This window comes from Equus caballus, chromosome 13 (genome assembly GCF_041296265.1).
Source record: "Equus caballus isolate H_3958 breed thoroughbred chromosome 13, TB-T2T, whole genome shotgun sequence".
In the NCBI taxonomy this organism is placed as follows: domain Eukaryota; kingdom Metazoa; phylum Chordata; class Mammalia; order Perissodactyla; family Equidae; genus Equus; species Equus caballus.
Window position 1 is genome coordinate 49,322,697 of NC_091696.1, and position 24,776 is coordinate 49,347,472.

Sequence of the window (24,776 nt, forward strand, 5' to 3'; positions counted from 1 at the left end):
CATTGCCTTTACTTACAGCAAAGTGGACTGGAGAGCTGGTTTGGCCCTGACACTATCAGTTACCTACCCAGAAACCGGCTATTCCTTCTTTCTTCCTTGTTAACAGAACCCCCATTTTACTCAGGTCCTGGGCTGACTTGTTTCTTGGAAGTGTTGGCCCAGCCCCAGGGGACAAATCACGATTAGTCTAAGCAGGGTTTGGCAAACCACAGCCCAGCGGCCAAGCCGGCCCACTGACTGTTTTTGTCAATAAAGTTTTATTGGAACAAAGCCACGCCCACTCACTTCCGCAGTGTCTGGGGCTGCTTTCACGCTACAATGGCAGAGATGAGTAGTTGCAACACAGGGGTCTCTACCAAAAAGCCTTAAATAGTACCATTTTTTACAGAAAAAGTTTGCCGTTCTCTAGTCTAAGGCTTAGATTCTAAACTAATCATGTTAATCAAGCCCCTTGGCCAGTGATAGGTTTAGGACCCGTCCACAGACTCCATCCTGACTGCTCTCTTGAGGGCTCCATCAGCCCAGGGCAGATGCGGCTGAGATGCAGGAAGTCCACTGAGGTTTGCTGGAAGAGACTTAAGTATATAAATGTGGGGGGAGACACTGTACCCCTTCCTCCTTGCCTTTGGGTGTTGTCACGTAAGGACCTCATATTTGGATTGTGGCAGGCTCCACGAGGAGAAAGACAAGAGCACAACAGAAAAGTCAAACAAGAAATCGTCATCTCAAGCTATGCATTTAGCAAACCCTGGAATTGGCTATCTCTGGTGTTTGTATGTGAGACGATAAACCCTCACTGTTCAAGATGGGCAGTCACTTGCTGGCTGGCCCTACTAGAGGCAGGTCTTGCCTGTACTACTTGCCCCAAAAAGCCTGGAGCCTGTGCAAGGGACCAAGAAGGTGGACCCTGCTGCCATAGTTTAGGTAAAGCAACCCATTCACTAGTATGTGAACTTGGCTGGTTAGAGTCAGCGTATGCTCAGTCTCCCCAACCACATCATCTTGTCCTCACACAAAAGGGGCAGAGAGAAACATGGACGCTCCCATCCCAGCTCATGCCTGAGGGGAGAGAAGTCATGCTGGAACTTCCCTCCTCTATGGGCCAAAGAGGGAAAGCTGGGGAGAGTGCCAGGCAAGAGAGATGCAGCAACGGATGTGTTTATGGAGCTTTGGTCTGTGGACCCGGCAGAATCGGCGTTTCTAGACATGGGGTTTAAGAATGGAAACTTGGAGTCGTGTCTGCAGTGTTCTCATTCCCTCCAAACCAGAGGGAATACATTTTGCTCCACCACGTCCGGGTGTAAGAAATGTCACACTCCTATTTCTGTAACTCTGGTTAAATCTGCTCTGAGTCCCGGGAGGCCTGGCAGGTGGGGAACTCACTCTTGTCATTCTCGGAGCTTCCTTCCCTTCTCCATGAGTTTACATAAGACCTCTGGGCTTACACATTGTTTGGAAAGCCAAGAAGGAACTAGGTCCCTGGAGGTCACCATCACTGCAGCTGCTCCCAATCTGTTAACCTTTCGGGGCCATCTGCTATAAGAAGATCCTCATATGGTCACTCCACTGACCAGAGGCTCAGCCACAGGGACCCTCGTATAGGTCTCCAGTACATACGGAAACTCCAAAAAGCCTTCTCTTAATCTCAGCTTCCCCTAAGATCAAGCCACTCCCGCTTTCTCACCTCTAAACACTAAAGCCAGCTCCTCCCCATCACTCCAAACCTTGGCGATGACCCACGTAAATCCTCCTCCACGGGCCCCAGACACCAAAGCTCTTCACCCTCCCTCTTCAGGGAGACGATGCAGGGGTGCCTGAGATCTTCAGAAGCCCAATGGTGGTCTCTCTTTCAGAGGGGCTGAGAGTGGGAACTACATTCTCTTGTTCAAATGGCTCTGTGTTTATTTTGTTCAACACTGTATCCCCAGTGCCTGGCGCATAGTAGGTGCTATTAAGGCCAGCACATAGTAGGTGCTGCTGGTGTCTGTTGAACTGAACTCCTGAAGTTGAAGCTGCCAGGCAGCAGGATGGAAAACCAACCAACAACAAGAAAAAAATAATTCAAGTAATCATGGCTTTGAGCTCTGAACACACAGGGCACCAGCCCAAGTTCGGGCAATTTTAATATAACAGCCATTTTGCCTGAAAACAAGCTGGCATCAGCTCGGGAAGCCTTCCTCTGCCTCTTGAAGGGAGCCGGTTTCTCTTTCTTTAACTGCACAGTGTTCCTCCCCTGTTTACAAAGGAGTAGCATCCACCCCACCGTCGCCAGCCAAGGATTGCAACCAGGGGCCAAGAGTTTGCTGGTTAAGTAGTATATTTTATAGGGAAAAACAAAGTGGCATCCACATCAATCTGTAACTACCACCACTTTCCATTTGGATCCCATCTGTGGAATCTTTTGCGTGTCAAGCATTGACCTGGGCTCAGCTATATACTTTGGGGATTAGTTGCAGAGAAGAGTGAAGGTGCTCTGCAAAACAAAGGGACAAAAACTCAGAGTTCCCAGAGCCATCCAGGAGGGAGGAGGTAGTAGGAAACCGAATGGATGAAGCAACATGAGAGAAGTCACTGAGTTGGCCAAGAACAAGCAGAGAGTGATGTGACCCTCTCCAAGGTCCCAAATCTCAACAAGTCAACAAAACCATTAGTGCTTGGAGTGCATGGCTTATGCTTGTAGAAATCAAAGCAGGGACCAAGTTTCTGGCAGAAAAGTAGAGGACAGAGGCGGCAGACGTGGACTCGAGTGCCCAGGAGACCAGGGTGGTCCTGAGACGTTGAGCCCCCACCTCAGTCTCAGCAGAAATCTCAGGCAGGGCTTCAGACATCCATGGACCATGGAATTTGTGGGCTTGAGAGCATTGGCTCCCAAGAAGTGGCCCCCAGTGCATCTCCCAGCTCCACCACTTCCTACTGGGGCTTTGAAGAAGTTCCTTAAATTCCTCTAAAACTCCAGTTCCTCATCTCTGTAGCAGAGGTCATATTATCCACCCCATAAGAAAGTTACCTTGAGAGTAAGGGATGATGAGAGTAAAGGTATTCAGCACAGTACCAAGAACTTGGTGAGCTCTCCCAAACATGGGCCATCATCACCATGACCTCTAGACTTCAGAGGACAGAGGGTGCCCTATGGACACAAAGGGCCCCAAACCAGGAGGAGCAGCAGAACCCCTTGCGGACACTCAAGCCCTACCCACGACCTACTGAGTCAGAGTCACTGGAGGTAGGCTCAGGAATCTGTATTTTTAAAGTCCATCAGATAATCAACAGAATTGCAACTTGGGCTCTTTGTTTTAACATCTCAACGGTTTTTAATATACTCACAGATATGTGCAACCATTACCACAGTCAATTTTAAAACATTTCATCACCTCAAATAGAAACCCTATACCCTTTAGTTATCACCTCCATCCTCCTACCAGCCCTAGGCAACCACCAATCTATTTTCTATCTCTGTAGATGTCCCTTTATGGACTTTTATATAAATTAAATCATATAGTACATGACTTCTTGTGTCTAGCTTCTTTTACTTAGCATCATGTTTTCAAGGTTCATCCATGTTACAGCAGGTAACAGAACTTCACTCCTTTTTATAGCCACTCTGTGGATATACCACATTTTGTCTATCTATTCATCTGGAGATGGGTATTTAGGTTATTTCCACCTTTTGGCTATTATGAATGATGCTACTTTAAACATTCATGTATAAGTTTTTACGTGGACCTATGTCTTCTTTTCTGAATAGACAATTCCCCAAGGAAGATAGACAAATGGCCAATAAGCACCCGAAAAGATGCTCGACATCATTAGCCATTGGAGAAATGCAAATCAAAACCACAATGAGATACCACTTCACACCCACTAGCATGGCCAGAATCAAAAAGACAGACAATAGCAAGCATTGGTGAGGATGTGGAGACCTGGAACCTTCATACACTGCTGGGTCAAACGGGGGCAGCCATTTTGCAAAACAGTGTGGCAGTTCTTCAAACAATTAAATACAGAGCTGTCATATGACCCAGGAATTCCACTCATAGCTGTAGACCAGCCTGGGCTCTTCTAATCTGTGGAAAATGAACTCTTGGTGCTTGGCAAGAACAAAGAGAAGGAAAGAGAGAGAGAGAAATGGGAGGTGCAAACACCACCTTCACAGCAGGAGTTCAGCTGCTATTTGCCTTTTCCAGTGAAAGCATCTCATCTTGATGAAGGATTCTGGGGTTGAAGACACAATTATGCATAAAATGTGGTCCCTCAATGACTTCATCTGCTGCTCACCAAAGGAAACACCGTCTGTTCCAACCCAGGAGGAAGACATGCTGGGTTGGACCTGGTGGTGAGTCTGACTTCTCTACTTTGTGAAAGATGGAGGGAATTTTCAGGGGTAATCTTGACTCTACTGAATTTTTTGCTTCACCCGCTAACTTTAGAACCTCCTGCATAAGGCCTGACTGTCCTGTACTTTTTATTGGTTCTAAGTAAATTTCCAATCTAACAGATTCCAGAGATGATTTGTTGAGAAACAAATCTCTCTCTAAAGAAAAAAAATGCTAAGAATATAGCCACAGTTACACTACAGAGTTAACACAAATCGCATTTGTATATATGAAGCACAATGCATTTTCTTATGTAATGAAAAAAAAGATGTCCTTTATTCTCATATAGGCTGCAGGATGGGGTCTATCAAGGTGCTTGCCCAGCAAGACCTCGGATTCTTATCTGATTTGTGTGAGGGTGGAGTCACCTTGGATGGATTTCACATCTCAATCATCTTTTTATCCTCCTCTCCTGGCAAGTTCTAGGCACACAGTGATTCCACACGTTTGTTGAATGAACAAGAGGCAGATGGCAACTGGGAATTCCAGAAGTGCAGTCAGAATCCCAGAAACTGTAGATATCCCCAAGAAACTGTGGCCAAATTCCTCAGTTTCACCACGATTTCTCCATCTCAGCTCAAACCCCATGTGTGGCCCCTGTTGCAGAACTCATGTTTATATGGGCACAGTTGTGTGCTGGGAGCATGAGTCGTGTACAAGATTTTAGCAAATCCATTCAGAAAGCTCAAAACTTTGGTATTCTACTTGTGTCACTGCTCCTTCCCTCGGGAGAAGGCTCATCCTTCTGTGTAACCAGCAAACCCTGTTACGTGTGCACATGCAAGTGCGCACACACCCCTCCCCAGGGCCGACAGCCTGAAAGGCTCACCTTGGTGGCCCCTCATGTTGGTTGGAGAGCAGCTCAAATTAAGGCGATCAGCCTTCCTGCCAATCATTTGATTCTGCAAATCGTTCCTCTCATGACTGATTTTGTAAATACTCTGTTGAAGTATAACATACATATAGAAGTGTGCACATAGAAGAGGCAACTCATTAAATTTTTTACAAACCGAACATACTCGTATAACCAACACCCAGATCCAGAAGCAGAGAATTACGCCCCCCTCTCAGATGCACCCACCCCACTTTCACTCACTGCTCAGCCCTGATCGCCAACGGCCTCCACTCCCTTCCCTTGATTTGGTGCTTTGTGCTGGGCATTGTTCTCAACTGGGGGCGATTTCGCCCCCCGGGAACATTTGGCAATGTCTGGACACACGTGTGGTTGTCACACCTTGGGGGAGGGATGCTACTGGCAGCTGCTGGGTGCAACCCAGGGATGCTGCCAGACATCCCACAATGCCCAGGGCAGCCCCACCAAAGGGACATGTTCAACCCAAAACATCAATAGTGTCTCGGCTGAGAAACCCTGACGTAAAGAGAATCATACCGCATCGACTCTTGTGCTCACGATCAGCTTTAACTCTTTGATTCCGATCCTTTAATAGGAAGCGAAACTGTCATCTGGAGGCAGGTAGAATCGAAAACAAAGGAAATCCAGAGCCGCCCACAAACCTGGTGCTTTCAGAGCTGGGATTTGATTTCAATTCTTTCTGTCTCGTTTTTGAGTGATTTTTCTTAAAACGGCATCCGCCGGGCTCAGGGCCCTGAGATTCCCGCAAAGCTGAGGTTCACATGGGAATGTCGCACACGCCCACACAGGTACACGCTGTCACTAACGTGCAGACATCCACCCACAGACACACACACACCCGGAGACACACGCACAGCACCAACAACAGAGAGCAGACTTCACCACAGCAGCACGGCCCCCTGAAGACCGGACACGCCCTCCACCCGGGGTTGGGGGAGGCATCTGGGTGTTGAACTCAGACTCCGACGGTCCAGCTGTTGCTAAGCCCAGCTCTCAGTCTTCCCCCTCTAGGAAGGAGAGATGGATTTGTTTTCTTTACTCAAGAATACAGATTTAAAAAAAAACAAACACTTCTGCCTCTCGAAGCAGGCTGCACTTCCTGAGCTGCCCATATTGATCAGCATTTTATTGTCAATTTTCTTTTAGTTGAACTGGGAAAAAAATATATATAATCTAATTATGTCCTTAGTGACAATTGGGAATCCGTCCCACTAAATCTAACTGGGTGTGTTGGCGTGATAGAGGCGTTTGATTCGGGGGACAAGGAAGCAGCAGCATCGTGATTAGGACAGAAGCATTTAATGTGGTGAGGACAGTACACCTCTAAAGGGTTGAGATACCAGAGCAACACGAAGCTCCCTCTGAAGCAGGAGGGGATCCTACCACCAGAACGGAGTCAAACAAAAAACGCCATAATCAGTCAAGCTAGATTAGGTTTTGCCGCAATAACAAACAACCCCTAAGTCTCGGGGAATTAAAACAACGGGAATTGTGTTTCTCCCTATGCTACATGTGCATTGCATCTCAAGGAGCAGGGGGCTCTGGGGGCTCTGTTTCCACACTGAACTTACTCTGGGGCTCGAGCTGGTGGACGTTCCATCCTTTGTCAGGGCAGCAGAGGGAAGACAGTGCTGGAAGACCATGCACCAGGAATTAAACGCTCCAGCCTAGACGCCACACACCGCACTTCTGCCCCCAGCCCACCGGCCAGTACTAGTCACATCCCCTCCGCCATGGAAACGGAGGAGGCAGGTGTAACCCTCCCATTGCCAAGAAGGAGAGGAGAATCCGACATGAGCAAGTATTAGAGATTTCTGACCCCATAGCATTTCATAAAAGAAAAAAATCTGAAAATACAAAATAAAATTTAATAGAATAGACATCATTTCAGAATAAAGAACAATCCCCCAGAAATGACAACCAGCAATCTTTCACCAAAGGGCATATTTCTGTGACATTTTCTCAGTTTTCTTCATTTCATCCTTGACCCATAAATATTTTATACAGAACTGTCATGGTACAAGGAACACCATTTGGGGACCACTGCTCTGAGCCCAGTGATGGGCACAGAGTCCTCCTTAGGAATGATCTGGCAGGACCAGGATGCTCGCATTCTCACATCAATGAGCAGATGTCCACGGGGAGCATCTCACATCCCAGCCTCAAGCAGTGGGGCTTGATAGCTCCATTCTGATGACTTCTCTTTGATCATCATCACTGTAAAGCCGTCTGGTCTCAAGATCTAAAATTCCCACTCCAGCTCCCTTCTCCTACCTTCTGCGTCTCCTGGCCCCTCATATCCTTCCTAAACCTGCTCTTCACAACCTCATGACCCCTTCTTATTTTGCCTTCCTCACCAGCCTGGACCCCACAGTCATCTCCAGTTCCTCCAGTTTCTTTTTCTTCAGTTAAATTCATGTAACATTAAGTTTGGCACTTTTTGTTTTCAAAAATCCCATTTTGTCTGCTCAGAATTACCTGTCCACCTCTCCAGCATCCTTCTATCTGTATACAGGCTTAGTCCGGGATGATGTTCACTTAATATTAAGGAGGTTTATTTCTTGGGGTGGTGAGATTTGAGGTGATTTTTCTTTCTTTCTTGTACTTTTCTGTATTCCTTGAATTTCTTTTGAAGCACACATTTCATTAAAAATAATCAAGGTATTGTGTTTTTCAATCCACTTTGTATCATACTTATTCACATACTCATCTAATCTCCCCACTTGATTACAAACTTCTTGAGTCATCAGTTCATTTTGTGGCCCCAGCCCCAGAGATTCTGATTCAGAAGGGTGGGACCTTGGAATCTGCATGTCTAGAAAGCACCTCAGATGCTTCTCTTACAGGGATTCTAAGGGCAGCATTTTGAGAAGCCCTGGTGCTAAAGAAAGGACCCTCAAGGAAGTTGGCTCTACAATTTATTTTTCTGCCTCGCACAGAGAGCAACTGAGGTATCACCCAATCAGTACCAATCATGGTACTGATTACGTGTATATGAGGAATCAATCAAACCGTTTGATTGATTTGATCAAGGTCAAGGACCTAAAAGGAGGCCCTCTCTGGGATACCAACTCCCCATCTCACACGTGGTAACCAATGGTGACGCCTGTTCCACCAGCTTCAGTATCCCATGGTTTTCGTTCAGCGGATGAAGCCCCTCCATGCCAATTACTCACATACACGTGGGCACTCCAGTAGTGCCCACTCTGCAGGAGAAACCACGATGGCCTCCACGGAGGTGTTAGATGCAAGTGGAAACTTGTGTTCAATTAGCCGAGGATGACACTGAAGCATTTCCCAGGAAGGTGCTGGGCAGCTCTGTGCATCCATAACCTCGCTGCATCTCAGGGCAAAGCCTCTGCTTAAGCTGCACTGGCTTCCATTATAGTAAATCACGTTGACGCAGAGCAAATACAGACGAAGGACAAACAGATTCTTTTAACAAAGATTCACGTCCCGTACATACACACACACACACACACACACGCCTCCCTGGAGCCTGACCCCACTGAGCAAGCAATGTCATTCCACTGAGCACCTATGGAAACCTGGTTCGCTGATGCAAACTCAAGCCAGAGATGACCCTGACATCCAGGATCTGACAGCCCAGGAGGAAGAAATGGACCCGAACACAAGCGACGACAATATGAGATGGAGAAGAGCCAAACTTGACGTTTAAGCAAAGTAGCACCAAGGACTGGCTCCCAAACCGGGTCCCCGAGCCAGAGCCAGGCTGGCTCCATGAGGCTCACCTGGGAGTTTCAGCAAACATTGGTCCCAGCTGAGCCTTTAAGCATCAGAATTTCAGGAAGTGAGCCCCAGGAATTGGCATATTTAATAAACGCCCTCCCAAAGTGATTCTGATGCTCCTAAGGATTGGGGAAATACAGAACAATGGAAAACACCAATGGATGCACTAAAACAAACCCATAAATGGTGACTACGGTGCCAGACACTGTGATGACATCCCGCGTGCATGACCCCTGACCCTGAGAATAACCCTACAAGGAAAGCGTTTGTGAAAATGACCGTGGGCTTTGTTGGTATCAGAACCAGGCGCCTGGGAGACTGGAATCCTGCCCCGCCGGTCATCCCTCCTCCCATGGAGCCAGGTGGGAGTCCTCCCACGTGTTTTAGCACAATGTATCCTATTTTCCCAGGTCACAGGAGCCCAGAGATGTTGAAAACCTGCCCAAGTTCTCACAGCTTTTAACCACCAAAATCTGGGATTCAACCCCAAATCTGACTCCCAAAATGTTTCCAGTTGCTTCAGCCCTGGAGCTGTCCTGGTTGTAGAGACGACTGAATGCACCCAACATTCACTTCTGTTTTTGGATATTGTCTAAGATCCCTCTGCGAATATTAGATGAGGGCTGTTTCTTACAGAGCAACCCTATAGAAAGAACCTGAAGTGGTTCCCCTATTTGAGACCCTACAGATAGGGAGTCAGGAGTCCTGGGTCCTGGTCCCCTCTCTGCACCTTCCTTAGTTCTCCCCGTGCGTATAACAGCAACAACAATCTTTTTGACAAATTCCCTCCCCCGGTGGAATACGGAGGAAGGGTTAACTCTGTTCGTTTTTTGAAAAGACAGTTTCAGGGTCAACAATGATTTTACAGGATAGAAAATATCACAGTCACAGAATATTTTGCATTCAAATAGAACATTTTCACGTTCAAAGGGCCCTCGCTTGCCATCAAATCTTACCTCCTGACAGTGCTGGGAGAGCAGCAGGCTTGGCATTCCTAACCCCCTCCCCAGACAGGAGACTGAGGCAGAGGACTGGCAGATACCCACTGGAAGTGTGATGACGGTGAAGCAATGGTCATTGCCATGCTCCTCCCCCACCAAGCCACTCCCAGATCTGGTAGGCTTCCAGGGGAGGGGACAGGAGTGCTGGGTCACTCAACTCTTCCAGGGGGGACCAGAACGCAACCCTGCAAGGTCCTGGTCACTCGGCTACACGCTGTTTGGAATCTTCAGGTGAGATGCCAACTGCTACCCACCCCGCAAGCCTCTGCCAAGACAGCGATTCCTCAGGGAACATTTCTCTGAGCCGCCAAGATTGGGTGAGGCCCCCCCCCCCCATAACCGTCTGGCCTTCCCCTCATGCAGAACTCATCAGCCTGTATGTCACTCTTTGTCCAAATGTGTGTCTTCCCTATGCTCACCATGTTATCTGCAGCACCTACAAAGAGTAAGAATAAATGGGAAAATCTAACGTCTGTTGAGCGTGGACAATGTGCTTTTTACGTGGCATCTTACTTAATCCTCTTTATATCTGCAATAGTAGGAGCTCTTAACAGCCAATTGTTAGATAAGAACATAGAGGCCCAGAGAGATTGGATAACTTGCCCAAGGAACTAGCTAGGAGGTGGTGAAACTCAGTTTGAGCCCAGGAAACCAGATTTCAGAGCCTGTGCTCTCAACCATTAGAGGGGGTGCCTTCCAAGAATCTACCAGGTGGTTAATGAGTCTTTGCTGAATAAATGAATGGAGATACAAAGCAGATGGATGATCAGATGGATGGTGGATGGATGGATGTGTGGATGAGTGGAGGCATGGATGGGTGGATGGATGGATGGATGGATGGATGGATGGATGGGTGGATGGGTGGATGGGTGGATGGGTGGGTGGGTGGGTGGATGGATGGGTGGATGGGTGGGTGGGTGGGTGGATGGATGGGTGGATAGGTGGATGGAGGTGTGTATGGGCAGATGGACAGACGGACAAATGGATGGATGGACGGGTGGATGGATAGGTGGATGGGTGGATGGATGGATGGGTGGATAGATGGATCGTGGATGGATGGGTGGATGGGTGGGTGGGTGGGTGGGTGGGTGGATGGATGGGTGGATAGATGGATCGTGGATGGATGGATGGATGGATAGATGGATCGTGGATGGATGGATGGATGGGTGGATGGATGGATGGATGGATGGATGGGTGGATGGGTGGGTGAGTGGATGGATGGATGGGAAGAGGGAGGGACTTGAGCAGCATTATTTGTCATTTATTCAGGGTCCTCTAAAAAAACCAAAAGAGTTCTCTTCACCTGTGAATGGGCGGGCAAAGAGGCTTGCCCATGAAATATCCACCATTTTGGGTAGCCTCCATCACTGCTCTCTGAACACCCCCTTCATTGACGAGGAAAGTCAAAACTTGCATTGACAATTAATGCAAATTACAGCTATAACTGAAGGTTGTTGAGCCTATGACAGCTGGACAATCAATAATCAGTAACTAGGCTGTGTCACCCTGCTGTCGTACCGGGCAAGTTCCACCAAGGAGTTCTTTAATCCTCCCATCAAATAAAGCAGCCTCATCAAGTCCCCATCAACCAGGAAGAGAAAGAGGACTTTATCAAATACTCGCAGTTCACCCCGGCAGGCTCAGCCCCTTCCTCCACCGGGGCCTGACCCTCAGCCCTGAGACTCCCCCAGCCCTCCAGGGCAGGCCTTCTTCCAGCATTTGGATTGACCCCAGTGACTACCCACCCATGAGGTATCTGCATCTTTCTTCACACATCCTCTTTTTCAAGGCTTTCCTTCAATCTGGACCTTACCAAAGGCTGGAACAGCTGTTGACAAAATCCAGCTCAACCTGGGTAAGGGATGGGGTAGAGATGGGATCAAGTTCTAAGCAAACTTGAAGAGGGAAAAGAAACTGAACAGCTAGCAAGAGAGGCAGTGTGGACCTTGCATGACTGAAGCTAGAGAAGATCAGGGGGCCATGGCAGACCACAAGCTAAATAAGATATAGAGTCTCTTTTTTCTCTTAATTGTAAACATCCATCCTCCCACACTGATGACTGTGCTTAAAATACTACTAAGGGCTTTGCTAAGGGCCATTCAGAAAGATGGGACATTCTACGCAATACAGTAAGAAGTCCACAGGCAGGAAAGTCCCTGACACCGTCTTCTGGACGACTCCCGGGAGTCTGGGTGCACGTGTCCTATGTGCTCTCTCTCATTTCTACTGTTGGAAAGCTACCATAGTTAAGCGGTTAACAGTGTGCACCCAGGGACCAACCAGGTGGGTTCAAATCCAGCCCCACCTCTGAGTGACTGTACAACAACAGACAAATTATGTCATTTTCCTGATTCTCAGTTTCCCCATCTGTAAAACGAGTACACTTCATTCATTAATCAAATTCTATCTGAGCATGTGCTAAACACCAGAGGCCAGTGGGAATCAAGAACAAGCACAGCCTCCGCCCTCACGGCCAGCATAGTGAGAAGGGGGCAGATATTCATCACAGAATCACACCCAGAGAAATAGGTAGCTATAGCTGGGCTAAGACCTACAGCAGAGAGACACTTGGTGCTATGAGAACAGATAGCAAGAGGTTGCTGTGCCTGCATCAGTGCGGCCAGGCTTCCCTGAGGCAGTGGTGACTCAGCTGGCAGATGAGACATTTACCAGGTGAAGAGAGGAGGGAAAGAGCTTTCCAGGAAGTATGTGCAAAGGCCCTGTGGTAGAAGAGAGCATAGCAAGTTCAGGGGCTTGAAAGAGACTAGAGAGAACAAGTGAACATGCAGCCAATCACAGTACCCCCTCAAGAGGAGATGCAGGGAAACTGAGACCCTGTCTGTATCGAGTTCAGTACTTTTTCTAGCACAGGACAGGGTGCCTTGGTGGTATTTCCCAGGAAGGGCTGCCATGGACTCAGAGGCAAAGTCCAATGTCCTCCTTACAGCCCCGCAGCCAGCTGAACACAAATGCACCCTTGGGCTTGTGATACCTGGGCAGGGCCTGGGTTGAATTAAATCCCAAACAAACATCAAGAACCACAGGGAAGCTGAGACAGGGGAAGGAGCAGCTTGGTTCCAAAGCTGTGGCTGGTTGGCCGGGTCTCCCGGAAGGGGAGGCAGTGAGGACGAGGGCTCCTGCTTCACCTGCAGGCCGCTTGCAGAGGGAGCTGGGGAAAGCTTTGCAGCCATCAGTGCTGTTTGTGTCTGTCTGGCTGAGGGGCTGGGCTCCAAAGGAGGCTGGGGTGTGGGGGTGGGGCAGCTCTCGCCCTGCGTCTGGAGAGAGACGGGAGGGAAACCAGCCCCCACGGAGGTGGCAGGGGCAGGCAGGTGCTGGGGAGCATCGCGCAGGCCTGGGGGCTGCAGCTTCCAACCCCATGGCCTCCGGACCACGAAAGTAGCCAGGAGGGTCTTCGCGATCCATCCCCATCCTGGCACCTACGGCCAGTCCCTCCTGTGGAGAGACGCCGACGACCCCAGACAGGACTGCCATTTGTAGCCAGTGAAAACACTGGACGCCAGTTAAACTTGACTTTCAGATAAACAACGAAGCATTTTTAGCGTCCATAGCTCCCAACCACGGCATGGGGATATACTTAAACTAAAAGAAATTGGTTAATCTTAGAGTTAAGTTTAATTGGAACTCGTGCATTTGATCTGGCAACCCTAGATCCACACCAACACAACCTAGGACCTGGAAACTCAGCGAGAGGGTCACACATGCACAAGAAGACGCACACGCACATGCACACGCACACATACAAACCCACCCGCCTTGCAGAGTCCAAAGCAAGGGCCAAAATGAGGGTCAGAACAAGCAGAGTCCCCACCACCTTGGGGCCACTGAGTTTCCAGGCCAGGCTGGGACGGGAGGTGACTGAAGGAGCAGGACACTGGCCAGCACCTGCCCAGGCCCCGCTCCTGCTCTCTGGCCTGGAAGACGGGGCAGAGCCGCCTGAGCCTTGGCAGGTACGGGCAGGGGACAGGGCCTCCAAGGCTGCAGGTTCCTCTTGGAGCCCACTGGCTGCGGACCCACTGGGAGCCCTGTTTCCTTTCGTCTGCTCCAGTCGCAGACCCTGTCGCTCAGTCACTCCCTGAGCATTTATCGAGCAGCTCTTCAGGGTCTGGCGCTGAAGACACAGCCGCTGGGAAAGCCGCAGTCCAGCAGCCGAAAACTCAGCAACGGCCTGCCCAGCACTCGCGGGATGTGCACAAAAGCCGAGCCCCGTGGCAGGGCTGGTTACTTCACTGCCTCCTCCCAGCGGCCCAAGGAGGCAGCTGTTCTTATTCTAGCAGCCCCATTTCACCTTAGAGGAAACTGAGGCCCCACAGCTGGAGCGGGCTGCTCAAGGACACACAGGTAGCAGGTGGCAAGTCCTAAAGGAGGCAAACGCCAACCCCAGAACTTGCAGTAACAACACCAAGAAGGCCCGGGGAAAGCGGACTTTCCCTCCGGGGTGAGGCTGCCTGCCGGAGCTGGGAATCCTGAGTTCTTGCTGGGGGTGGCTGGGCCCCAGGGGCGCCAGCTGTGGAGTCATGCAGAAAAGTGCAGGCATGCAGGCGATATTTCTCAAACCTTGACTGAGGAGTTATTTCTGCAGAAAAGGAAAAATTGCCACTAGTTGTGACAAGATGCAGATTATAGTTCCAGGGCAATAGGGGCGGGGGATTTGCAGCTGTACCAGCAGATGTAGGCAAAAGTGGGGCGGCCAGTGCCATTCTCACCAGTGTCCTTTAGGCTTCACAGGGTGAGCCCTGTAGAGGGTGGTACCAGGTACAGCCTTGGGGCATTGTGGGGGGTGGGGGAGGGGGCGGGAGATATTTAACCAGGATGCAAATTCAGCACAGACCACCCCTGACCTCCATATCCTACTCTTAGGAATGTCTTACAGAAACACAGGCACAGAGCACCAAGCGATGTGTGCCAGGATAGTTGTCACAAGACCCTTTGCAACCGGGAAGAAGCAGAAACCATTCAAAGACCTATCAATGTAGGGCTGGCCAAATAACGAGCAGCCATCCATTCGGCTGAATAACGGCCTTGAGATAAAGGTGGAGCCCGGGTTCCAGGTGAGATGATGTCAAAGAGACATCGTTGAGTGAAAAGGAAGCTTTTCCAAATAATAAGCATAGCATTATCCCATTTTTACTTTAAAAAGAAGATTAAAGTTAAGCTATTTCTGTGCAAATATATGCGTTTGCATACACACAGAGAAAGATGGGGAAGGACACACCTCGGCCTGTCCCGGTCACCTCTGAGAAGCAAGATTGAAGAGACACCAATAAAGAAGCTGTTTTGCTTTTTGTTTTATATATAGTGTTGCTGTTGAAAGTCTTTATAATAAGCAAATGATCATTTGTATTTCTAAGAAGAGGAACAAAAGCCAAGAAATTATCCTCAGACCATGAAGACTCTCTCATCCAGCCCGGTTCCCAGAGGCCAGGACTTACAACTCCATCAGGACCACACAGAACACAGAATCCGAAAGAAAAATGAAGAGGGCAGTGGAGTTCCCCTCCTGGACGCCACACGCCTTCCAACGTAAGCCAGCAGCTTTCCGAGGCATAAGTCTTCCTTATCCAGAGACACGAGACACAAGCCCCAGAGCAGAGCCTTGAGCCCTGCCCAGGTTTCTCCAGGACGGGCAAGGCGGGTCCCCCACAGTCAGGCAGAAGGACTGGACAGGAGGGGGCACAGAGCCAAGGAAACTCACCAGGCAGCCCCTCCGTTCCCTAGAGACCACCAGAACCCAGAGCTGCACAGAGCCCCCGTGAGCCTGTTTCTATGACACCCTGGAACACGGCGAGAGGAGCCAGGGAAAAGGAAAACAAGCAGGATTCATAAAGCCCAGCCACACCTGGGGCACGCTGAAGGCATCGGCTCTGCTCGTTCTTCGGCAGCGCGAGCTTGCTCCTTTGTGCCTGCTCCTCGCGTCAGCCCTCCTCTCTTCCTCTTTGGCTCTACCATCCTTTGGGAGCCTCCCCACAGCATCTCCCAGGCCCCCCTCCCCTTCTGGGGCTGCACTCAGCCCCTCAGCCCACCCAGAACCCCCGCTCCCCAGCTGGTGAGGTCCAGAGGGGTCAGCTGCAGCCCAGACTCTTTGGAGAAGCAAAGGCAGGAGGCTGTGAGCCGCGAGTAACCTGACAACTTCCCGCTGGGGCTGAAAAGAGGGGGAAGGCCAGCTCCTCCGAGGGCAGCCCCAGGAATACAGGGCTCTGGGCGGCCTCGCAGGATCGGTGCCGATGGTCAGAAGTCCTGTCACCACCACGTGCAGTCGCCTGCAAGGAGGGCTGTGCAGGCAGCTGTGCGTTGCTCAGAGAACAAAAAAAGGAAATTAAATGCACCATCTGCTTATTAGAAAGAGCTCTAGAGGCAGACACTTACATGTGCACACCCAGACATTAGAAAACTTCGGGGGGAATGTTCATTTCCATAATCCGAGCTCCTGTGCTGGCAAAACCCATCTTTCTTTTCTTTCTCTTTTTATGATTTGGAGGCCCTGTACCTGAGTCAGAGCAGCGAGAAGGTTGACCTGACCGGATTTTGGCAACTGTGCAAAGTGGGGCCCCAAACACTTGCTGAGGACCCGTCTTAGGGGGATCATTAGGAAGGGGACAACAAATCACCATTCTCTCCTTCCTTTCTCTCCCCCATCCAAAAACTGGGCGGTGCTGGCCCGGGACCCGGCCACAGGGATGAGGAAAGACAACTCAGAATCCTAGTCTTGCTCCAGACACCAATGACCCACAAAATCGAGCGTAAGGGACTTCTCGCCCTCCCCTCTGGAGTCCCACAAGCTGTGCGCTTGCTGAAACCCCGCCCCCGAGCTGCGTGCATTTCAAGGGCAGCTGTACTCACGCCCCCATGGGACACCACGGGGGACACAAAGCCCCTCCACCTGAGACTCTCATGGGGAATATTTTCAGCTTTGCAGGCCATACTGTCTTTGTCCCAACGACTCAGCTCTCACTGTGTAGCCAGAAAGCAGCCACAGACAATACGTACATGAGTGGGTGTGGCTGTGTGCCCGTAAAACTTCATTTACAAACCCAGGCGGGGGGCTGGCCGTGGACTAGAGTCTGTCTTCTACGCTGGAGTAGGGTGTCCAGGAGGACAGAGACTGACCTGTGGTGTAGACCAGCACCTGGCACATAGGAGCTGCTCAAATACCAGGAGAAGGTATGAGAAAGGCAAACGGCCCTCAGCACACAGAGGCCAGGGTCTCCCAATGGCACCACCTTGAGGAACAGAGCCAGGGCAGGGCTCTCCACCAAGGCTGGGTCCTGTTCCAGGGTAATGTGGAAAAGTGACCGTCAAGTGTTGTGGCGAGCACAGAGGCACACAAACTAGAGTTTTGCAAGAGAGTCAAGACCATGAGCATCCTGCGTTTCATTGCCCACACCCTGGATGGGAGCTGGAGTGCCCAGACTTATAGTGAATCTTTGTACCCACCCCCCAAATAGGCCTCCATTAAAATTCCAGCAACAGCCAATGAGCATGATACATTAAATCCAATGGGTTCTCTTCAACACAGCTGACCCTCATCCTTCTCCCTGTCCTATCGGTGGAGCCCCCTGTCCTCTGCCTGCAGCTCCCCTGACCCCGCCTGTGGATTCTTCTCCTCTCATCATTATGATTTCCCTAGGCTTCTACCAAAGCCCCCTCTCTTGCACTCCCCTCTCTCCCCATTCAACCCCAGGTCTTCCCATGGCCTCAACTACCATCTACACTGATGACCCTCAGGTCAGACTCTCCAGCCCCAGACCCCTCTATCCTGTTGGCCATTGCCACGTGGGTTTCAGAGCAACCTAGCCAGCATCCAAGATCAAATTCGTGGTCTTCCCTGCCATTCTGGAAGTCAACGTGATCCTGCCTCTTTCTCATTCCCCATACCTAATAGATCCTTAAGGCCTTTCGAGTGGATCTCAGAAGTTTTCCTCAGTTCAAGCACACAATGGCACCAGCACCGCCAACACCATCCTCCAAGCCACCAGCACCCCGGCAGAGTCCCCTGCCCCAGCCCCTACATTGGTCTCCCTCCTGCTCCGTGAGCTCCAAGTCAAGCTCCAGAGGACACAAAGAGGCGATTACTGTTTCACTGAAATTAAAAGAATTAGGAGGACGTTGGTCTGCAGTCCGGGTCTTTCCAGCTGAGAAGCCCAAATCAAGCTCTGGAGTTAAATATTTCTGAAATGACTAAAGCCAAGGGCAGCACAGCTCACACTCCAAAACCACCGCAGGCATAGAGGCGCTGGCCTCCCGGGGGAGTGGGAACGGTCCAGCACGTGCCCTGGGCCTCTCTGTTCTCCCTGAAGGGATGCCCTCCACGCCTCTTTCCTCCCCGGAAGATCCTCCACCAACCTGCGCCCCACCTTTGGCCTTTGGAGGATGAAGGGACCTCCTACCGTTTCCTCCTTACGCACTGCATTCCTCAGAAGCTCGCCTCACAAATTACAGGAGAGCCCAGGCAGACACGCCGCGTTCCGGTGGGCGGCCATGTCTTCATGTCAGCTTGAGAGATCGTTGCCAGGGAAATATCTCTATCTCGGCAGAGAGCGCTTCCACCCAGCGGAGTCCAGCCGTGCTCAAACAGGAATCCAGACACCCCGATGTTGGTCCAAATGCCCTGTCTCGGCAAGTGTGGGAGTGAACCTCAAGCGCCACCTGCCCTGCCTCCCCACACCCCTGCCTCCTGGAATCCCGGACTTGGAGAACCAAGGGAGAAATTGAGGGGAAACCAGTGAGTTTCAAGCAGAAAGCCAAGATGCTCCCCGAGTCCAGTCTGATGGATGAGATCTCACCTTGGACACCGGGATGGAGGGCGGAGTCTGATTCACCCAGGTAATTGAAAACGGCACTGACCATTTAGTTTGTGCTTTTTTTCTGTCTAAATGCTACGCCAAGCATTTTCCATTTATTATCTTGTAATTTTATGGAACTCCCACAGAACCCTCCCTGGAGATTGTATTTCATTATCTCCATTTTATAGATGAGGAAACTGAGGCCCATGGAGGTTGTGTAAATTTTCCCAAGGCCACATAGCTCATAAGTGGTACGGCAACAACCCAAACCCAACAGCCACACTCTGAAACATTTTTGCAAGTGTAAACCAGTGGTTCTCTGCCCAGGCGATTTCACCTGCCTCCTCACCCAGTCCCAGGCAATTGGCAAGGTTGGGGTTAACACACTTGGGGTGGGAAGGCAGTGCTACCAGCATCTGGTAGCTAGAGGCCAAGGATGCTGAGAAGCATCCGACAGTGCACAGGACAGCCCCTACAACAGAGAATGATCTGGCCCCAAATGTTGACAGTGCCCAAGCTACAGCCAGGTGCAGACCATCAGCAACGAGAAGGGAAAGACCTGCAGTGTGGATTCACCCTACAGGGAGCCCCATGCTGACAATAGCCTTCCTGCTCTTGTCTCAACACCGGGACTCTTGAGTGGAGAGTCTCCCTCAGGGGATTTCAAGGATTCTGACGAGTTGTCCCCCTTGCATGCTCCGTTCTGCTCAGAACAGCCCAGAAATCTATGCCAAGCTGCCTGATCTTGGGAAAAGCAGAACAAACGGCTGATGTTGATAACCAGTTACCTAGGAGAGATGTTTTTCTTCCTCCAGGAAGAGCGGTGGGTCAGACTCACCCTGGGGTCACTGTAAGGGAACCAAGAGAGGCTCTGGGAGGACCCGTTCTTCGATCCCTTCTGAGCATCCCTGGTCCTGGAGGGGGCAAAAGTAGTCTGTGAAAGTTCTCATCCCTGGGGGGGGGGGGGCAGCCTCCACCAGGCACACCCCTTCCTCTGCCACACCTCCAGCAGGACTGGGCACTGAGTTTACCTCCTAAAAGCATCCTCCAGCAACCACCAGAGGAAGTGACCCCCTCCTTAAAGCCGAGATGGGAGCCTGGGAGCCACTCTGAGGGAAAGGCAGGCACACATAAACCTCAGCCATCCTGAGCACCGGACCCAGTGATGAGAAAGGCTATTTTATCCCGAAAAACGTCTGGAGAGGACATGAATGGAGAGGTGTCACCCATGCAGCTTCTGCAGAGGAAAGCCCAAAATGATCTGCATCTAAAAATAATCTGCTATTAAAGAACAAGGATGTTTTTGACATTTCAGCCAAGCTAATGGTCTACACAGACAAAATCTCTTGAAAAAAGCATTCTGTTATTCTTGATCCGTTTGGATGTGGTCCCTCAAAGACGTAGCTGCTGCTCCTGGCACCAGCCTAAAAGTGCTTCCTGGCTTTTTAAAGGGAATATTCCTATAAAAACTAAAAAAGGGGAGAAATCTGTGTGACGGGCATTCTGGGCAGCCCAGGCGGTGGCCAAACTTTAAACTTGAAAACCAAGACACCCTCTCTGTGAGGTGCCACCGCCCCCCAGCAGATCCAGGTGCCCCAGGAGAGGATTGTATTCAGCCTCAGGAATCAAGGATGCTTTCTGTCCAGTGACGACATAATCCTTCAAACCATTTCTTTTGTGAACCAATGGAATTTCTACCTTTGAAAAATTTCATCATCTACACATAATTCCTTCGGCCCCCAGAAAGCATTTAACATGGAGATTCCGGCCTGAGACCCTAATCTCTTGTGATGCACCCCCAGAACCAAACCACAGCAAGCAAGCTGCATGGAGCGAATTTCGACCCTAAATCCCATTTACTGAGCACATACTACAGGCCATGCACAGTGCAGAGTGTTTTCCATGGATAAACTTTACTCAATCTCAGTAATAATAACCCCGCGAAATGGGGCCTGCTAATGTATTCATCTTGCCAAGGAGAACATTAAGTCTCAGAGAGGTTAAGTAACGTGCCCCGGGTCACCCAGCTCAGGAGGGCCGGAGCCAGGATTCAAACACAAGCAGTCTGGCTCCAAACTCACCTTCCTACGCCACTGCAGTTGGCCACTTCACTCCTTCTAGGGTCTTGGTCTTTGGCAAAGATCCATGTAAAAGAGGGAGGTGACAGGAAGAGGGAGGGGCTTCTAACAGGAAAAGTTTCCCAGCATGGCACTGCCCCGAGAGTGTGTTCCAGACCAGACCCTTTCCCCTCACCACACAGCAACACTACTGCCTTCTCATCCTTGTCAGGATGTGTCCCAGTAACTCTTCTTTAGGTGGTAGCCTTCTCCTGGGATCTCAGAGGGAAATTCACCAGCTCTGGGTGTCCAGGTGGCCCCGGGTCTGAACACAATGACGCCCATGGCAAGGCGAGGGCTCTGAAGCAGCACCGGGGAGCAGCCCCACGCCCGGCCAGCTGGGCTTCAATGCAGCCCAGCAAACAGGAGGGAGGGGGGCCGTGCTGCCTACGTGGATGTGACAGAAAGAAGGGGGACTCTCCCTCATGGGGCTCACTGGCCACTAATCAAATTCTTAAGACAGGCTCAGCCAAGCAAACGGTCAAGAGTGAAAACATTTGGAAGAAACAAAAAGGTCAACCCCATTATTCATTTAAAAACTCTCAAGGTGGCAGCCCTCGCCATGGGGACAGCTGTCCAGCCAGCCTCATCTGTCCGCCAGACACTCGTGCTCCCCAAAGGGAAGGTCAGCCAGGTCACAGCTGGAAGATTTGGGAGAAGAAGCAGAAAGCAGGGGCCAGGAGGTCAACCTGGCCACACAGCCCCATCTCACGCACACCTGGTGACTCATGTACCCACACACATATGCCGCAAATCACCCAAACACACGGCCTCACCCGGCAGGGACCGGAGCCGGGCGGCGCCCCAGGGGGTGCACAGAACTTTGCCTCACTGTCCCTCTCTGAAGGGATGGGGAGAGGAAAGTGACTTTGGGGGTGGAAGCCACCTGCCGTCTCTCTCAACTCTCACTGCCCAGCAACAAGGGGATCAATGACAGGAAGATGTGGGGCAGCGAGGGGCTTGGTGAGCTGCTGCCAGCCCCCATGCTGTCAGGGCAGACTTGGCAGACCCTGTGCCCGGGCACATGCCACCCCAGCCCCTTACCTGGGGAGAGGCACACACAACCAGCAAAGTCCCAGAGAGACACGTAAAAACCGCACTGCCCCCAGGGGGAGGGCTGCTCAGAGCAACCCCACCTCCTCTCCCTTCCGGGGTCCCCCAGGACACAGAGCTCCCCGTCCCTCTTTCGGGCAGCCACAGAGCCCACGGGTCTCCCAGCCAGCGGGTGTCGCGGGAGAATCAGCAAGTCGATGCTACATAAACAAGAAGGGGGTTGCCAGCAACAACCGAGCATCTAGTTTCTCGGGAGGTTCCCACAAGCCGTCACACCGCGCCGGCCCGCAGGAGTTGCTGCCCAATTATCAACTTGGACCCGACAGCCGGCGGGGAGCATCTTTGCCCACCCCCAGCCCCCGTGCCTCGCGCCCCAGCTCACTTACACCTCTGCCTTCGCCACCTGTCTGGGTGCCGGTCTCTTCCCTGCCCAGACGTGGCGCGTCTTCTGCCTCCTCCTTCGCTGCGCTTCCTCCTTCCAGCCCCAGCCTCAACCTCTTCTCCTCCGGAGGGGCGTCCTCCTCCTCCCGCCTCTGCCGGCCATCCCTGCCTCTGAGCTTGCCCGTGTCTTCGGAGCTGCCGGAAGGGCTGGCCATGGCTCGAGGGGCTCTGCCTGCACGCGGGGGAGAGGAAGGACCCAGCAGCCTCCGGAACCCAGCGGCCTGTCGGTGGGAGATCCGGCTTCTGAGCGCGGGCTTGGTGGGTTCGCGCGGCTCGGCGCGGAGCTGGTCCTCCGTGGACCACTCCTGTCTCTCTGCCGCCCCCTGCTGGCTGCTCGCGCGCACCGCGGGCACGCGTGAAAGGCCTGCGCGGGTCTCACCTGCCCCGGGCAGCGCCCGCGCTGGCAAATCCCTGCCCCCGGGGTTGTACCCCGATGGTCTCCCCGCCCCAGGGAGGGAGGAGAGAAGGGACAGATGGACGTCCGCTTCTCCAACGCCCTGCAAAGACGCATGCACCCCCTGGCCTTTGGTATTATTCTGCATCTTGAATGATTTGGAAGTGGCCGGCAAACTGAGGCTGCTCAAAACGCATCGAGAATTTGGCCTGGAGGATGACACGCTGAATGCAAAGGCATCGTCTTTCAAAGCTGTGCTTCCCTATTAAGAACGCTGATGGAGCATCGCTACGAGCCTGGGACGGCGATGCAGGAGCGGGTTGTACCAGTGACCATAACAGGCATTGTGTCTGCCATGTGGAGCTCAGGGCCTGGTGCGGGAAGGCACTGACTGATTGACGTGGTCAGCGAGGCAAAGGCTGCGGGAGAGTGGTGGGTGCGTGCGAACCAAAGAGAAGAGCCTCAGCAGGTCTAGGGCCGGGAAAGGAGCAGAGGAGGTGACCCCCGAATGGAAACTGCAAGATGAGTAGTTCTCACCCAAGTGAAGGGCATTCAGGCAGAGGAAATAGCACATGCAACAGCCCAGAGGCTGGGAGGGAGGCAGGAAGAAGCCTGCGGGGTGAGAGGAGAGCAGTGTGGTGGGTGCGGGGACCAGGCATGCAGGGCTGGACCAGCTGGAGGACCACTGCAGGCGCTCAGCACAGCAGCAGTGCAGCTGGGCAAATATTTTGGGGTGATGGGTTGACCACTCTGAATGTGCCCCTGATATGCCCTTAGCATCACTGTGGGGCTCCCTCCTTGTCTGTGTGGCAAGTTGAACCAGGAGGTATTTTTTGGACATTTAAGCGTTTTTTCCAGTGCCCAGGGCAGGCTGAGCCAGCACCAGGCTCCTACGTTCCCCAGCCAAGCGTTCAGACCATGTTACCATTGCTTGTTTAGTTGTTTCCCGTCTTCCCCCACTGCCTCTGCCTTGTTCGTGATTTTATCCTTAAAAGCCCTCACAGTGGGCGGCATATAGTAGGTGCCCAAGCAACATTTGCTGGGTGAGTAAACGGATCTGCTCCCTCCCAGGGTTCTCTGCATCCCACATCTTCCCCTTCTTGCTCCAGCCCCTTGCTCTCTCCTGCCTCTCTTCCCCCTCCCCACACCGATAATTCTAGTCACCACAGAGGGGCTTTGAGACTCTCTTCTGTTACTGTCCACATATTAATTCGTCTAAACCTCACACAACCCTGTTATTACCCCTGCTGTATAGAGGAGGAGGAGATCGAGGCATAAAGAAGGTAAGCGACACGCCCAAGGCACGCTCTAGTGGGAACTGCTGCCACTGAGTCGGGAGACCTAAATGCGATGGGGGTCACTGGATCCCAGGGTGGCAGGGGCCACGTGGCGTCACTCAACCGCCAAAGGCAACATGGGAGTGGTTCCCACAATGGACAGCAGAGTCAAGGCAGCCATCGGAAGAGTCCCGTGCACAGACTCACGGCATTGGCTGGTTGGTCATGGTGTTCCCACAAGTGAAATAGATGGGACGCCTGCAAAATTCTTACTCGATCTGTGTAAGCAGAAGAGTTCTAGGGCAAGTGAACAAAGTCTAACTTGAATCATGAAAACAGAGTCATGACTCCTCACTCAATGCGAAGACTTGAGCCAGTTCACACACCCAGAGCCCCTTGAATGGAAAGGAGCTCGAGTCCCCTTGAGGAACGATCCTGGTACACTGCCAAAAACGTATACTGTTAATCTTTCTCCCAGCCTTTCCTGAAGGGACCAACAGACTTTTACCAGAGGGAATGTATCGCGGAAAAGGAAATAATCAGAGCTTTCTAGGATCACTGGACACAGCTCGATATTGAACTAATTCTAGGAGACTGAAAGGTCTCCGGGGTCCACCAGCCAGAGCTGGGCCCATAGAGCTCAGGTGGTCAGTGGAGTTTTATCTCAACTACCTCTCCCAGGGGGTCCAGCGAGA

The 24,776-nt window shown here is 51.5% G+C and overlaps 1 protein-coding gene across 1 annotated transcript in view; it reads right to left on the reverse strand.

Moving 5' to 3' along the window:
- RBFOX1 (RNA binding fox-1 homolog 1) overlaps positions 1-22,698 on the reverse strand; it is a 1,973,933-nt gene extending 1,951,235 nt beyond the window's left edge. Inside the window, exon 1 of the mRNA XM_070231058.1 lies at positions 22,356-22,698. Coding sequence (XP_070087159.1) covers positions 22,356-22,565 — 210 coding nt within the window. The 5' untranslated portion in view covers positions 22,566-22,698. The remainder of the gene's footprint in view (positions 1-22,355) is intronic.
- Between the last annotated feature and the right edge of the window lie 2,078 nt (positions 22,699-24,776).